Raw genomic sequence first — 16,249 nt, forward strand, 5'->3', positions numbered from 1 at the left:
TCTCCCAGGCCATAGCAGGGAGCTGGATCGGAAGTGGAGCAGCTGGGACACGAACAGGCGCCCATATGGGATGCTGATGCTGAAGATGGCGGCTCTACCCGCTGGGCCACAGCACCGGTTCCCACAATTCTTTTTCTCACCATGGAAGTTACATTATAACTTCTTTTATGGAAAGTTACAATTTCTTGTAATGCTTCAAACACAATATCCCTATATGGATAGCTTTTCCACTGTAAAAGGAAAACACCAACTCTGTTAGGGCAGGGTTGGGAAACAGAGGGGAAAGGACCACCCTTGACCTCATCATCCTAACGCGTCCCTGCCTCTGTGTCCTGCCCCACTCTCAGAATTTAAATTCAACACCACAGAGCACTGAATTTGCCCAAGACAAGCAAGGAGTCACAAAAGAGACTTGAATTGCTGCGTGAACAAATGAATGAATGAATGAATGATAGGAGACCGGAATGGGCTTCAACATCTGAGTTCAGTTCAAACAATTGTTTTTGATTTTCATTTTATTTGAAAGGCAGAGAGACAGGCAGGCAGAGATCTCCTCTTTGCTGATTCACTCCCCAGATGCCTCTAAGAGTTGGGGCTGGGCCGCGCCCAACCCAGGAACCAGGAACTCAATCCATGTCCCTCACATGGGTGGCAGGGACCCACGTACTTGAGGCACCACCTGCTGCTTTCCTTAGTAGAAAGCGGGATCAGAAGTGATGCATCCGGGACTCACACCCAGGCACTTGCGTGTGGGGTGCGGGAGTCAGAAGCAGTGGCTTAGCCTGCTGTGCCAGACACCCGGCCCAGGAAAGTGATTCTTAAGGTAGACTCAGTGTCCCTGGTCTCACCCAGGAAGGGGAGGGGGAGTCAAATCCGTGGTAAGGACTGTAATGGCACAGAGAGGTTAAGACACCGAGGTCACACAGCCAACAGCCTCCATATGGGGACAGCCGCCCAGCCCGGAGCTTTGGCCTCAGGGTCCAGGGCTGGCCCTGTGCTGGAATGTGCCTTGGGTTTCTCTCCCCAAGCCTCCTGCAGCCTCCGGGCGGTCCCCTTGGCCCTGCTCCCCCAACAGGCCGCATGCCCGGGCCTCTCCTGATGACAGACGTGGCAGGTGGGTTCTGCTGGGGAGGAATCAAACAGCCCCATGAAGGGCAGGCGGGGGACCATGGGGGCCCTAGGCGGGGGTGGCGGAGGTGCTGAGCGCTGTGGGTAAAGCGCCTCCTCCTGCCTCACCAGGGAGCCTCGGCCAGGTGCCCAGAGCACCGGGCGCTGGCGTTTCCCGGGATGAGCGGCTCTGCCCCAGGCCAGCTTGTGCAGCTGGGCCTCAGGAGTCAGCAGCAGCAAGAACAGGGAGCAGAGCTGTGCACTTACATGTCCCCAGGCACCCAACTCACACGACAGTTCCATGCAGTGGTGGGCATTGTCACCAGCAAAGGAGATGACACAGCCAGTTGGTGGCAGAGCCAAAGCCCTGGAGTCCCAGCTCAGAGGCAGGAGTCCCCTCCCACGCTCCTCCAGGATGGAACCCAAGGGATCCTGGCTCCAAGACCCACGTCCCACCTGCCTTCCCGGCTGTCTGTTCTTTCCGTGCCCTCCTGCAGTAATCCCCAGTGGTGAGAACAACCCTGGCCACCAAGTACCGCAGATAAACACAGCGGGCCCAGCACCTGCCCTGCAGTCCCCTCCACGGGGCTGTGCAGTATCTGTGCGGTACCTGCTCCCACGATCCCGCCTCACAACTGAAGGAACACATGCAGGAGGTTGGCCCACCAGCCCCACGTCACTCAGCCCAGCAGTGGTGACGCTGAGGCCTGACGCACATCCGGGAGCAAGGGTCCTTGCTGGGTCTCAGGAGCAAGCCCAGGGGAGGAGGAGGAAGAACGGGAAGGGGGTGGGGAATGGAGTCCAAGGTGCGCATTGAGCGGAGACTTCCCCGGGGTTGAACATTCTCCCCCCGGTGCCGGGCGTCTGCTGCCAGCTCAGAGCAATGCTGTGGACAGAGGAGGGCGTGACAGGCAGGCGGTGACCCTGCCACACGCTCCTGCTACTGGAGCCCACGGAACCCTCTTCCCAGGGCTTCGAGATCGCTGATGCTTTTCAAAGGAGTTTGCAGCCCAGAGCGGGGAAGTGACCTGCCCGGGTCACGCAGGTAGCGAGGGCAGAGCTGGAACCTGAGCTCAGAGTCGTCAGGCTGCAAAGGACGGCTTCTTCCCACGCCATGTGGCTGCGGGGTGCCTGCTAGGACGGCATGGTGGTGGGCAAGGGGGCCACGCCAGAGACACGACCCTTGTGCCTACTCCCAGACACGCATGGTGACATGGGAGGAAGGCCACCCTCCGCTCAACCCCAGCTCCATGATGGGGCACCGTGCTGCTCACGCCTGCCCCTGCATTGGTGTGCATACAGCAGGGGCCCAAACATGCTCAGGCCTGCCTCTGTATTGATGTGCATACAGCAGGGGCTCATTCCAGAAGGGAGGATTTGTGTACCGTGTGCATAGCGTGTCACCCAACCTCACGCCTTCCTGTGCAGTAAACGTCACATCCCCATTTTGCAGGCAGGGCACTGAGGCTCAGAGGGGTGGTCCCACAGATGCGAACCTCCCAGATCTAAGGCCAGCCACTGTGCCCTGGGCCTCCCGGAGGGTCTCAGCACGGCCAGCTCCACTACGCTACTCATCTGCATGGACGTGGTTCCCTTGGGTGGGGGGGGGAGCACTCGACGGGGCTGGAATCCTCCCTGTGTGAGGAGGGGCATGAGAAGGACAGAAGGATCTGGACAGGGAGAGCATCTGAGGCCAGGGGAGCAACCACATTGGGGAGGGTCCCTCTCCCTCCGGCCACTGGGAGTTTCCCTGCCCTCATCCTGGAAATTCCAGTTCCTCACCCCAGGGGCTGGGGACCAGCAGGGAATAAAGAAAGCAGAGGTGTCGTTGTCATGGAGACAGTTTGCAGGGAGGGTTTCCCAGCAGCCCCCAGCTCCCACTGGGCCAGGCAGCTGCCGGCCAGCTCTGCAGTGGCAGGTGGCTGAGGGTGGCATTTCTGTGACAATTGGTCAGGTGGGGCTGAAAGGCCAGCCCAGCTGGGCGACTTGGCCAAATCCCTTAATGCCACCTCCAGTCTCAGTTTCTTCGACTGCAAATCAGAACCAGTCAAATTTCTTTGTAGGGTCTTTGGCGCCTGCTATTCTAAGTTGTTATTTATTTATTTTTATTTGAAAGGCAGAGAGAGAGAGAGAAAGGGAGAGAGAGAGAGAAAGAGATCTTCCATCTGCTAGTTCACTCCCCAAATGCCTGCAACCCCTGGGGCTGAGCCAGGCAGAAGCCAGGATCCTCGAACTCCATCCAGGTCTCCCACATCCCTCATTCCAAAGCCACCTTGTGGGTGGCCAGGACTGAGCCACCCCCGGCTGTCTGCAGGGAGCTGGGGTCAGAGGCGGATTCCAGGCTGGCACTATGTTCCCTATGGACTGCATCCCTCCACGAGTCTGTGTGTCTCCCTGACGCGGGGGCCACGCTCATCTTCCCCGCACCTTTCCTGTTTTAGTGTGTGTGCTGCCCCAGCGAGCACAAGGCAGGGTCTTTGTGGGGTGCTTGCGGTCTGGATTCCCTCTTTGCTTTCAGTCTCCAGTCTTCCTGATCCCCAGCCCCGGAACCCCACGTCATTCATCCACTGACCACTGGAGGGCATGAGTCACACAAATATCGGCGGCCCAGGGCTCCCCAGGTTTGTAGCACCTTGAATGACTTGGAGGTGACCGACCCGGTGGGATTTTTGCTGGAAATGCCCAGGCGGCCATCCTGGGCGGAGAAGGTGGACCAAGAGGAGGACAGGCTTTGCCGGCTAAGCCCCTGCGGTGAGTCATGCTGCCCAGTGTGGGCTGCCCCTCCGCTGCGTGTGAGGGCCTGGCCGGGCAGGCAGCCTGCCAGCTAGCTTGGCCTGCCAGCCGCAAGTGTTCATCCACAGCCCGATTTTTTTACACACGCTCCCCAGCACATTCTGCAGCTCCCCCTGCCTCCCGCTGCGGGACGTGATGGCTCCACCGGCAAGGGTTTGGGCGCAAGTGGTGCACCTGGGGATATCAGCAGGGGAAGGGGGCTTGAAAATAGGGAAGAGCGGGCCCGGGAAACCGGCGGTCACAAGGGGCCACCAGAGCCCGGAGCGCCTGGGACACCGCGCAGCACACAGGCGCTAGGCCACTTACCCAGCAACCCCACAGACGCTGGCGCCTGCCCAGGTCGGGTTAACTGCTGAGGCCTGCTGTGGGCGGGTCGGCCCTGCTCAGTCTCGGACAGCCCTCCAGGCCGCAGGTGCAGATGCCTACAGCAGGGGCTCGCAAGCGCACCCGCACGAGTGACGTGAACAGACGTCACTGCTTCAAGCGGGTTAGGAGCGGCCAAGCGGAGGAAGACAAGTGTTGGGCCTCTTTCTCGCCGACTGCAGCCTCCGCAGATGTGGGACGCTGATCCGACAGTTCCAACGTCTTCCGCCAGCCACGTGCCTGCTGCGTCTCTTCCTCGGTGGCTACGCCTCACCGTGGGGCCTCTTTCTCCTCAAGGGCTCCCTGAAGCTGTTTCGGCGCTGCCGCCCGGGCCTGCTGAGCCTCGCCCTGCATCACGTCTTGTCTCTCATGCTCTCGCAAGAGCCCCTTCCCTAGCACCGTGCCTGTCGAGACCACGGAAGTCGCCTCCTCCAGGCTCCGGCCACCTGGGGTGCAGAGATGTCCCGCGCAGCATTGCTTGTGCGTGTCCACCACAGCCTAGGTGCTCAGCACCCGAGGAAGCCTGCTGGGCTAGCTTCACGGTGAATCTTGGCAGGGTCAAAGAAAAAAATTGTTTTAAAGATTTGTTGTTACAGAGAGTCAGAGGCAGAGAGAGAGGGAGAGAGAGAGAGAGGTCTTCCATCCACTGGTTCACTCCCCAAATGGCCACAATGGCTGGAGCTGCGCCGATCTGAAGCCAGGAGCTTCTTCCAGGTCTCCCATGTGGGTGCAGGGGCCCAAGCACTCAGGCCATCTTGTACTGCTTTCCCAGGCCATAGCGGAGAGCTGGATCAGAAGAGGAGCAGCTGGGTCTAGAACTGGTGCCCATATGGGATGCTGGCGCTGCAGGCGGTGGCTTTACCTGCTTTGCCACAGTGCTGGCCCCTCAAAGAATTCTTTATGACAAGGAGAAATGCTTAAAGGCCTAGGAAAGAATGTGAGAAACAATTGTGAAATGTGAGAGTGGTGAATCACAGGGAGCGGTTACTCCCTTCTGAACTCTGCTCTGGGGTTGTCATGTAGACGTGTGCTGATTTTTTTTTTTTTTTTTTTTTTTTTTTTTTTGACAGGCAGAGTGGATAGTGAGAGAGAGAGACAGAGAGAAAGGTCTTCCTTTTGCTGTTGGTTCACCCTCCAATGGCCACCACGGCTGGTGTGCTGTGGCCGGTGCACCACGCTGATCCGAAGGCAAGAGCCAGGTGCTTCTCCTGGTCTCCCATAAGGTGCAGGGCCCAAGCACTTGGGCCATCCTCCACTGCCTTCCCAGGCCACAGCAGAGAGCTGGCCTGGAAGAGGGGCAACTGGGAAAGAATCCAGCGCCCCGACCGGGACTAGAACCCGGTGTGCCAGTGCTGCTAGGCGGAGGACTAGCCTATTGAGCCGTGGCGCCGGCCAAAGATGGATTTATTTTTAAACATCTATTTATTGGGGGCGGCGCTGTGGCACAATGGGTTAACGCCCTGGCCTGAAGAGCCGGCATCCCAAATGGGAGCCAGTTTGAGACCCGGCTGCTCCTCTTTCGACCCAGCTCTCTGCTGTGGCCTGGGAAGGCAGTAGAAGATGGCCCAAGTCCTTGGGCCCCTGCACCCATGTGGGAGACCCAGAAGAAGCTCCTGACTCCTGGCTTCAGATCGGCACAGCTCCGGTAGTTGCGGCCAATTGGGGAGTGAACCAGCAGATGGAAGATATCTTTCTCTCTCTCTCTTCCTCTGCTTCTCTCTGGCTTTCAAATAAATAAATAAAATCTTTTTTTTTAATCTATTTATTCAAAAGAGTTACAGAGAGGCAGAGGCAGAGAGAGAATCTTCCACTGCTGGTTCACTCCCCAGATGGCCACAACAGCCAGAGCTGCACCGATCCGAAGCCAGGAGCTTCTTCTGGGTTGTCCCACGAGGATGCAGGGACCCAAGGTCTTGGGCCATCTTCTGCTGTTTTCCCAGGCCATAGCAGAGAGCTAGGTTGGAAGTGGAGCAGCCGGGACTCAAACCAGTGCCCGTATGGGATGCCGGCACTGTGGGTGGTGGCTTTACCTACTACGCCACAGCACTGGCCTCTAAAGATGGATTCTTTGAACATACTATGTTGCACATGAAGTATGCTCATGGACCACTTTCCCCCTCTTCCTCTGGTACAAATGAAAAAAAAAAAAAAACTTTTGAGAGGCAGAGAGAGAGGGAGGGAGAGCCTGGTCCCATCTGAGGGCTCACTCCCCAATGTGAGCAACAGCCCCAGGCCTGGTGCTAACCATGGAAGCCAGAAACTCAACCCAGGTCTCCCACATGGCTGGCAGAAGCCAACTACCTGAGCCATCACCTGCGCCTCCCAGAGTCTATACTGGCAGAAAGCTGGAGTCAGGAGCCAGAGTTGGGACTTGAGCCCAGGTGCTCAGATGTGGGACACAGGCACCTTAACCACTAACGCTGGTCTCTCTGGCTCACGTTTCAGGAGGCAGAGGGCTGGTTCCCTGGAAGCAGAGTGAGAACCAGGAGGATGGGCTGCAGACCCCAAATCCCAGGGAGGTTGGCAGAGCAGAGCTGCCCACTCTTGAGCCAGAGGAGACAGCCCGGGGAGAATAGGAGGAAAGTGGGGTGGGTGGAATCCATCAGCAACCTGGCATGAAGCTGGGAACGGGGCAAGGTAAGAGCAGGGGCCACCATGAGGCAGATTCAGGGACGCGTGCCCTGAATGAGCCCGCTGCTGAAGCCATCTGTGGACTGGGAAGAGCTGTTCTTGGTTTGTTTTCTCATCTGCAAAACAGGGCCACGGTCACTGTGCCTCTTCCTTGCGTCTTTGTGAGGATTAAAGGAGTCACGTGACCCACCTGCCCGCAGCCAGGCCCATCTGCCCCTGCTCTGCGGAGCATGGCTTTCTGCAGGCGGGGGCTTGCCTGCTGCTGTGGTTCTCCCAGTGTCCAGAACTTGCTGGCACCCAACCGACACATGGCCGGGCACCCGTCATTTTGTTCCCACCACACCCCCCATTCTCTGAGATAAGTTGTGTCACCTCTATTTTGCAGACCACAGAATTGAGGCTTAGAGAGGTACATGAAGAGCCAAGCCAGCTCCTGGGAAAGAAACAAAGAAAGAGGGACAGGGAGAAGGCCTGGCTGGTGCTAGACAGTCCCCGAAGCTCTGGGGAGGCACCATGACACAAGGGGGCTAGGGGCGGCTGTTGGCTGGCTTGGCAGTTCAGAACTCAGGGTGTGCCCTCAGAGTCCTCAACAGGAGGGGTGCTGTGTGTCCTCCTGCCTGTGGCTGCAGAGGTGGCACTGCAGGAGGGGACCTGGGACTTCAGCATCGGATACCTGCGGCCCCAGCTCAGTGCCCTGTGCCCACTCACCAGGAGTTCAGCGGCACACCATGCCTTTGCACATGCTGTTCACGCTGCCTGGAACACCCTTCCCCTGACCAGCTCCGCTCCACTGCCAAGTCCTGCTACCTCTAGAGGTTCCACTGCCCCTCCATGCCCAAGCCCTGGGTCCCCAAAGCCCCTTGGGCTCCCCTTCAGGTCCCACTACTTTGCTTTTTATTTTATTCATTTTATTTATATGGAAGGCAGAGGGACAGAGACTGACAAAGATCTTCCATCTGCTGCTGGTTCACTCCCCAGACGCTCACAACAGTGGGGACTGGGCTCTAGCTTTGGCTCCATTCGGGTCCCCCATGTGGGTGACCTAACTTCTTGAGCCATCAACTGTTGTCTCCCAGGGTGCACCTTAGCAGGAAGCTGGAACTGGGCCTCCGATCCAAGTACTCTGGTGAGATGGGGGGCATCTCGAGCAGTATCTTATCCCTGTACCGAATGCCTGCCCACCACTGTTTCCACACCAGACACACGTCTCACACAACCCTAGAGCATGGAAAAAGTGATCAATGGACATTTTTTTTTTTGGTAAATATTACTTTTTATATAGCTTTAATTTTTCAATTTCCACATAGTAACTGAACACATTTACAGGGTACAGTTGTGGCATTTCAATACCCATTCACCAGGTGTACTAGATCAGTCATTGGCTTACCCATCACCTCATGTATCTTTTTTGGTGCTGGGGATTTTTTAATTGAGATGAAATCCACATATAATAAAAATCCCCCTTTTAAAATATACACTTTCGTGGTTTTTAGGATTTTCACAAGGTTGTATAACTGCCACCACTACGTAATCCCACACCACGTTCATCACCCCAAATAGAAACCTCAGTCATTTCTCCATTTCTTCCTCCCTTGGCTCCTGCCAACAACCAGTCTCTTCGTCTACAAATTCCCCTGTCCTGGACATTGTACATCAGTGGAATCACACACCACGTGACCCTGGAGCCTAGCTCATCACGTTGAGCATGGCGTCTTCAAGGTGCACCCAGCTGACGCCACGTTTGAGCCATCCTCTGTGTATGGCCGAGGAAGCTCCCGCTGCGTGGGTGCAGCACGTTTCCTGTATCCAGCCTCAGTTACGAGCATTTTGACTATTAAGAGCAGTGCTGCTAGGACGGGTGTATGCCTAGGAGAGTTGTTGGCGCACGAGGAAGCTGTATGCTCAACTGTTTAGAGAAAGTGCCAGACTTTAAGCACCCTCACTGCTTCCTCCCCACCCACGGACTGAGAGGTTCCGGTCAGCCCACATCCTTGGCAGCACTTGTTATCGGCTCTCCTTCTTACGTGGCTCCTAAGTGGGTGTGATGTGGCCAATGGGCTTTTTGATTTTTTTTTCTGGTTTTAAGATTGATTTATTTTATTTGAAAGAGATACACAGAGAGAGGAAGAGACAGACAAAGAGGTCTTCTACCCACTGGTTCACTCTTCAAATGGCTGCAATGGCCGGGGCTGGGCCAGGGCAAAGCCAGGAGTCAGGAGCTTCCTCCAGGTCTCCCACAGGGGTTCAGGGGCTCAGGCACTCTACAGCCACAATGTCAACCCCATGGCCAATGGGCTTTTGAGGAATGAACGGGTAACGCACCAATGTTGGATGGGAGGACACATGGAGGAGGGTGCCAGTCCCCGAGCTCTGATTCTGGTGGAAGAGTAGCTCCCCTGGGGAGCCTGTGTCCAGGGGAGACCCGGCTATCAGCAGCTTGGCCTTGACTGTGGTTCTAGCCCCCTCAATGCAAAATGCACAGGTGGCCTGGACTCCCCTAATCCCACGGAAGGCTCAGGAGAGAGCCCCTTTCCAGACTCTGTAACCCCCTAGCCTTGTTTCTTCTGTGAGGTGGAACCAGCACACCACCAGCTCGCGGGGTGACTGCCAGGATGAGCCGTGCCACGCACACAGTCTGGAAGGTTGCCAGGCTGATTTCTCGAAGGTTCACAGGCAATGTGATACACAAGAAGGCGCTCAAAGTGAGGGGGAGGGGTGTACAGCGGGAAACTGCAGCCAGGGCAGCAGCCACGGAGACGGCGCGGGAGGTAGGACAATCCCAGCAGGATTATCACAGGCCTTGACAGAGTTTCCTCCTCCCCATTCACCTCCCAAGCGCCACTCTCACAGGCCGGGGACCGGCACCTCCTTGGTTACCCAGCACAGGTTCTCTGACTCACTGCCTGTAGTAACCGACAAGAGGGGGCGGGCTTGGCCGTGCAGTGGGTTGAGCTACAGCTTGGGACTCCCACATCCCACAAGGACCACAAGGAGCCCTTGTGGTTGAGTCCCCTCCCCACTTTTTTTTTTCTTTTTTAAGATTTATTTATTTGAAATAGAGAGAGAGGCCGGCGCCGCGGCTCACTAGGTTAATCCTCCACCTGCGGTGCCGGCACCCCGGGTTCTAGCCCCGGTTGGGGCACTGGATTCTGTCCCGGCTGCTCCTCTTCCAGTCCAGCTCTCTGCTGTGGCCAGGAAGGCAGTGGAGGATGGCCCAAGTCCTTGGGCCCTGCACCCGCATGGGAGACCAGGAGGAAGCACCTGGCTCCTGGCTACAGATCAGCGCAGTGCGCCTGCCGCAACGCACTAGCCATAGCGGCCACTTGGGGGGTGAACCAATGGAGAAAGGAAGACCTTTCTCTCTGTCTCTCTCTCTCTCACTAACTCTGCCTGTCAAAAAATTAAAAAATAAATAAATAAAAAAGAAATAGAGAAATCTTCTATCCACTGGTTCACTCCCCAGAAGGCTGCAATGGCAGGAAGTGAGGAGCCAAGAGCTTCCTCCAGGTCTCCCACGTGGGTGCCGGGGCCCAAGCACTTGCGCCATCTTCCAGGCCTTAGCAGAGAGCTGGATCAGAAGTGGAGCAGCTGGGACTCTAAACAGCACCCATATGGGATGCCAGCACTGCAGGTAGAGGCTTTACCCTCTATGCCATAGCACTGGCCTCCCTTCCCCACTTCTGATCCAGTTTCCTGATAATGCCCACCCTGGGAGGCAGGAGCTGCTACCCATGTGGGAGACCCAGATGGGAGTTCCTGGCTTCAGCCTGGCCCAGCCCCAGCTGTTATGGGTATTTGGAAAGTGAACCAGTGAATGGAAACTACCTCTCTCTCTCTTCTCACTTCTCTTTCAAATAAATAATAAATAACAAGAGGCCAATGTCCAAGTCAGGGTTTACTGGGGTCTTATGCTCAAGCTCCAGGGCACGAGGAGCGGCTCCACCCACTGACTCTCCTAAGAGAGCTGAGCAGGGCTTTTTACTTGACTGGGAGAGGCAGGGTTGTTCCCTCTTGGTCTTGGGCTTGACCACCTTGGCACCCAAGGGGTGCTTCAGTCTGCACCAGGCTCTGTGTTTCGCGCAGGTGCTGTTGCTCCTTTTTGCACATGACACATTGAAGATGCCAGCGTTGCCTCCCCAGGAGGGTCAGCTCTCAGTCATCGTGGGCTATTCTGGGCATGTGCACAGGTTGAGAAGGGCCCTCACAGTGCTGGAGGGGTCCTTCTGTGGTTACAGTTTAGGAATTTCTCGCTCCTGTTTGCCTGTGAGTCAGGGGAAGGGGTACTGCAGGCAGGGAGCAGCGTATGGTCGAAACCGGGCAAAGGCTGCATGGTCAGGTCTGGAGATGGCTGCGTGGTCGGGTCAGGAAGATGCTGATCTGGAGTCAGGTCCAGTTTCTATCCTGTCTCCCTCCTAGGGAGATGGGCACCGGGGACATCTGCAAAACCCCAGGCAAACCTCACACGCAGGTCATCCAGATGCCAAGGCAGGGTGGCCTGTGGGTATTGTTTGCTGTGCCAGCCTTCATAGACAAGTAACAGCCACTCAGAGCCGTGGCTCCCTGCTGATGCACCTGGGACAGCAGCTGAGGAGGATGGCCCAAATGCTTGGGTCCCTGCCACTCATGTGGGAGACCCGGATGAAACTTCCGGCTCCAGGATTCGGCCTGGCCCAGCCCTGATTATTGCAGCCATTTGGAGGGCGACCCAGAGGATGGAAGACTTTTCTCTGTCTCTCACTCTGTATTCTGCTTTCAAATAAAATCTTTTTTAAAATTTATTTATTTATTTGAAAGAGTTACACAGAGAGAGAAGGAGAGGCAGAGAGGGAGAAAGAAGTCTTCCATCTGCTGGTTCACTCCCCAATTGGCAGCAATGACCAGAGCTGCGCCGATCCGAAGCCAGGAGCCAGGAGCTTCTTCCAGGTCTCCCACGCGGATGCAGGGGCCCAAGGACTTGAGCCATCTTCTACTGCTTTCCCAGGCTATGGCAGAGAGCTGGATCGGAAGTGGAGCAGCCAGGACTCGAACCGGTGCCCATATGGGATGCCAGCACTGCAGGCAGCAGCTTTACCCGCTACGCCACAGCGCCACCCCATAAAACCTTTTAAAAAATTATTTGATAGGCAAAAGCATCTGCCTGTGACCCATCACCTGTATTTACATCTCTCTTCTGGGTCAGTGGACGTCAGCTCTCTGTGGGGCAGCTTCCTCGTCACCTAAGTCATCTGTTGGTTGGGTGGTTTCAAGGTCAGGAGGGAGAGAAGAAGGGATTAGATAAACTGATGGTTTCTTCCTCGTGGCGCTGCCTGTGCCCCGAGTTGCACCAAGAACGCAGACTGCTGTATGGCACCTGGGCCAAGGTGACACCAACCACATGGAGAAGACAGGGCTGCCTTCAGAGCCACAGGAGATCCTGGGCTTCTCTGTGTGACCCAGCTTCCTCGCATGTGACTTTGGACATCGGTGACACACTTCACAGGGGTGCTGTCGAGACTGCCAGCTCATGGACCCAGATTAAGACAGCAAAGAGGGGGCCGGCGCTCTGCTGTGGCCTGGGAAAGCAGTAGAAGATGGCCCAAGTCCTTGGGCCCCTGCACCCATGTGGGAGACCCAAAAGAAGCTCCTGGCTCTCGGATCAGCGCAGCTCCAGCCATTGTAGTTATCTGGGGAGTGAACCAGTGGATGGAAAACCTCTCTCCCTCCCTGCCTCTCTCTCTGCTTTTCTGTAACTCTCCCTTTCAAATAAATAAATAGATCTTAAAAAAAGAAGACAGCAAACGGGGACGCAGGCATTTAGCCTAGCGATTAAGAAGTCCCTGCCCTGTATCAGAGTACCTGCGTTGCATTCCTGGCTCCAGCTTCCTGCTAACGAAGATGCTGAGAGGCAGTGGTGATGGCTCGAGTGACTGGGTTCCTGCCACCCAGGTGGGAGAGCTGGATGGCATCTTCAGCGCCAGCCCTGGCTGAGCCGCAGCCCCATCGGGCTTTGGGGAGCACACCAGTAGATAGGAGTTCTCTCTCTCTCAAATAAATACAGGAAGAAGGAAGGGGGAGGGGGTCATAGGTTCTCACCTATACTAGAAGTGAAAACTGAAGCATGCGGAGGGTTGGGCAAAGCTGAGGGAATGTACAGAAACACAGGCAGCCTGTGACTGCAACTGTCTTCCAGACCCTTGTCTTGTCTTTAATTCCATATTAATTGTTCTGTCTTTAATGTTTAACTCCTAGATGTGTCAGCACATCTGCCCTGGCCCTGCCCATTTCTTTTTGTAAGGTTTATTTATGGGGCTAGCATTGTGGCATAAGGGGTTCAGCTGCCACCTGTGAGGCCAGCATCCCATATGGGCCACCAGTTCAAGTCCTGGCTGATCTATTTCTGATCCAGCTTCCTACTAATGTGCCTGGGAGAGCAGTGGAAGATGACCCAAGTCCTTGGGCCTCTGCACCCACATGGAGACCCAGATGAAATTCCTGGCTTTGACCTGGCCCAACCAAAGCCTTTGAGGCTATTTGGGGAATGAACCAGCAGATGGGAGATCTTTGTCTTTCTCCCTCTGTAACTCTGTAACTCTACCTTTCAAGTAAATAAATAATTTATTTATTTACTTGAAAGGCAGAGTGAAAGCGAGAGAGAGAGAGAGCTCTTCCATCTACTGGTTCACTCCTCAAATGGCTGCAGCAGCCAGGTCTGGTCCGGGCGGAAGCCAGGATCCCAGGACTCCATCCAGGTCTCCCACCTAGGAGGCGAGGGCCCAAGCACTTGGGCCATCTTCCACTGCTCTCCTAGGTACATTCACAGGAAACTGGATCAGAAGCAGAGCAGCCAGGACTGGAACTGGCGCTCCAGTATGGGATGCCTGCATTGTAAGCACCCCCTTAACCTGCTGCACCACAGTGCTGGCCCCTGGCCTTGCCCATTTCTGAGGGCCATCCTGGGCCTTGGTCTCTCTGCTGTGTCTCATATGACCCCTCCAGTTGGTTGGATAAGGGTGGGCATGTCACTCTGAGGCAGCCAGAAGTGCCTGATGGGTGACTGATAGCAGAGTCACCGTCCAAAAGTCCCCAGACAGAAGGTGGGGACAGGAGTTGTGGGGTGCAGAGAGCAGACTGTTGCAGGAGGAGCAGGAGCCGAGTGGTCGGGCTTAGGACCAGGATGCTCCAGTCAGGCAGTATGAAAAAACCGCAGGCCCCGGACAGGACTGCCTCTGGGGGTCCCACACTCTCCCTGGATTGCGTGACTCCTAGCTGTGGGTCCCACTTCCCAGCTTCCTTATTACCCAACATATTCTACAATAAACTCTGACTCCCCAGGATCACCTGTGAGCACCTGCATTTCTGTATCCTCCGGCACAGCCAGATGCAGACTTGATTGCTTTATGGAGGAAGTCTACTTCACAGTACTCCCGACAGCCAACGGTTCGCCAGGGCTGAGGAAGGCAGGGAGCGCAGCCTGCATGGCAGACACTGGAAACACCCTGACGTCGAATTGGCTGGGGTGCCAGAAAGTGGAGAGCTTTTCCAAATTCACGTTGGGAAGACAGCCTTTCACAGCCTCGTAAGCCTCTACAGCGAGCTCGTGGGGAAGCCATCTGTCCCACGTGGACTCGGGAGACTCTGTCTCCCTGAGGTGAGAGGTTAAATCCCTTGCGCAGTTACACAGCACTTGCTGCCTAAGATCTGACGTCCCACGTGCTGTAACCCAGAGGGATGAGGATCGGCGGTGGGGAAGGCTTCCCAGACGAGGGAACGCCTGAACGAGGTCTGGCTTGGTGTTTTTGATGTGTGCTGCCTCTCTTGTTCAGCTTTTGCTTTTTAGTGTAACTTGATGAGTTTTAACATCCATGTCCACTGAAATAACCGCCAGCATGTGGAGGCCAGTTCCATCACCCCCAAGCACCCGCGCATGATGGGGACAGGGGCTAGGTCTAGCAGCTGAGGTGGCTGCATCCCATTTCCCAGTCCCTGGATCCGAGTCCTGGCTCTGCTCCTGACGCCAGCTTCCTGCCACTGCACACTCTGGAAGGCAGCGGTGATGGCTCAAGCAGCGGAGTCCACGTAGGGACACTGGATCGAGTCTGGGCTCCTGGCTTTTGTCTGACCCCACCCCAGCTGTTGAGGGCATTTAGAGAATGAATCAGCAGTTGGGAATTTTCTCTCTCTCTCCCTCTTGAGTAAACAAATATTTTTAATTTTAAAAACAACTTCATTCTGCCCTTTCGTAGTTCCACTTGACCCCCAACCCTGCCCCAGCAACCACTGATGTCGTCCCCATGGTTACAGCTGTGCCTTTTCTCGACTGGCTTGTCAACGGAGCCGCACCGTGTGTAACGCTCTGAGACGGACCTCTCCCCGGCAGAATGCCTCTGGGAGCCACTCCCATCGTCGGGACAGTGTGTTCCATTCATTGCTGAGAGGTCACCCACCGTAGGGAGAGGCCATGGTTTCACCACTCAGCCGCTGAAGGACGTACGGGTGGCTCCCAGCTTTTGACAGTGAGGAGGGGCCCTGATGTAAACTCTCGTGAACAGGTTTTGGTGTAGACCCAAGTTTCATTTCCCTCAGGCTGGGGCTGCCAGGTCTGCTAGAGGGTGTCTATGACGGTGCAGACCACTCTTCCAGGGTGGCTGTCCCATTGCCAGCAACATGCCAGACTCCCAGCTGCACCGTGTACTAGCCGGCACCTGGTACGTATCACCCAGTGTTGGTGTGCCCATGTTACTATTTTTATTTGAAAGGCAGAGCAACAGAGAGTGAGAGCGAGAGTGAGATAGGTATCTCCAGATCTCCCACTTGGGTGGCAGGGACCCCAGTACTTGAGCCATCACCTGCCGCCTCCGAGCGTGTGCACTAGTAGGAAGCTGGATCAGAAGCAGAGGAGACGAGACTCAAACAGGCGCCCCAGAATGGCATCTTAACCTGCCACAATGCCATCCCCCATATGAGTTTTGTAACATGCTCCTTGTTTTTCCTTAAGAGTACACGTGAATGCTTTTCCAAGTCATTCTTCTTTCACTGAATCATTTGTTGTGAGATTCACTTTTTCCCTTTATTATATCTTAACGTAATGTTTCATATATTCAAAATCAAGCATGTTACGTTAAAAGTGTAACACCACTATGACCGACCATGGACTCCCTTCTGGCGAACAGGAAAGAATCTGAGGAACACTGCCCGCCCTCGCGGCGCACACGCATCACACACGGGTCTGTACACACGGCGGCAGTGCTGTGCAGGAGTGAGGCCATCCTCCTGTCGCTGTGGTTAACTGGCTCACACAGGCCCCCAGGCAGCGAGCAGCAGAGGGAGGACAGGCGCCTTGGGGGTAAGGAGCAAGAGGACCTGCTGCTGGACAGGC

At 55.8% G+C, this 16,249-nt stretch overlaps 2 protein-coding genes across 3 annotated transcripts in view; both read right to left on the reverse strand.

Annotated features, from left to right (window-relative positions):
- NOS2 (nitric oxide synthase 2) overlaps positions 1-5,062 on the reverse strand; it is a 42,285-nt gene extending 37,223 nt beyond the window's left edge. The window contains exon 1 of the mRNA XM_017349094.4: positions 4,207-5,062. The gene's annotated coding sequence lies outside the window, so the exon portion shown is untranslated. The remainder of the gene's footprint in view (positions 1-4,206) is intronic.
- Positions 5,056-16,249, reverse strand: part of LOC100349181 (LYR motif-containing protein 9) — a 77,869-nt gene continuing 66,675 nt past the window's right edge. The window contains exon 5 of one of the 2 annotated variants that reach the window (XM_089317463.1): positions 5,056-5,188. In XM_089317463.1, the coding sequence (XP_089173589.1) occupies positions 5,162-5,188 (27 nt within the window). In that variant the 3' untranslated portion in view covers positions 5,056-5,161. The remainder of the gene's footprint in view (positions 5,189-16,249) is intronic. The other variant, XM_089317467.1, reaches the window with a different exon arrangement.

Source organism: Oryctolagus cuniculus, chromosome 17 (genome assembly GCF_051225735.1).
Source record: "Oryctolagus cuniculus isolate XC-2025 breed Fujian yellow rabbit chromosome 17, ASM5122573v1, whole genome shotgun sequence".
NCBI classification, from domain to species: domain Eukaryota; kingdom Metazoa; phylum Chordata; class Mammalia; order Lagomorpha; family Leporidae; genus Oryctolagus; species Oryctolagus cuniculus.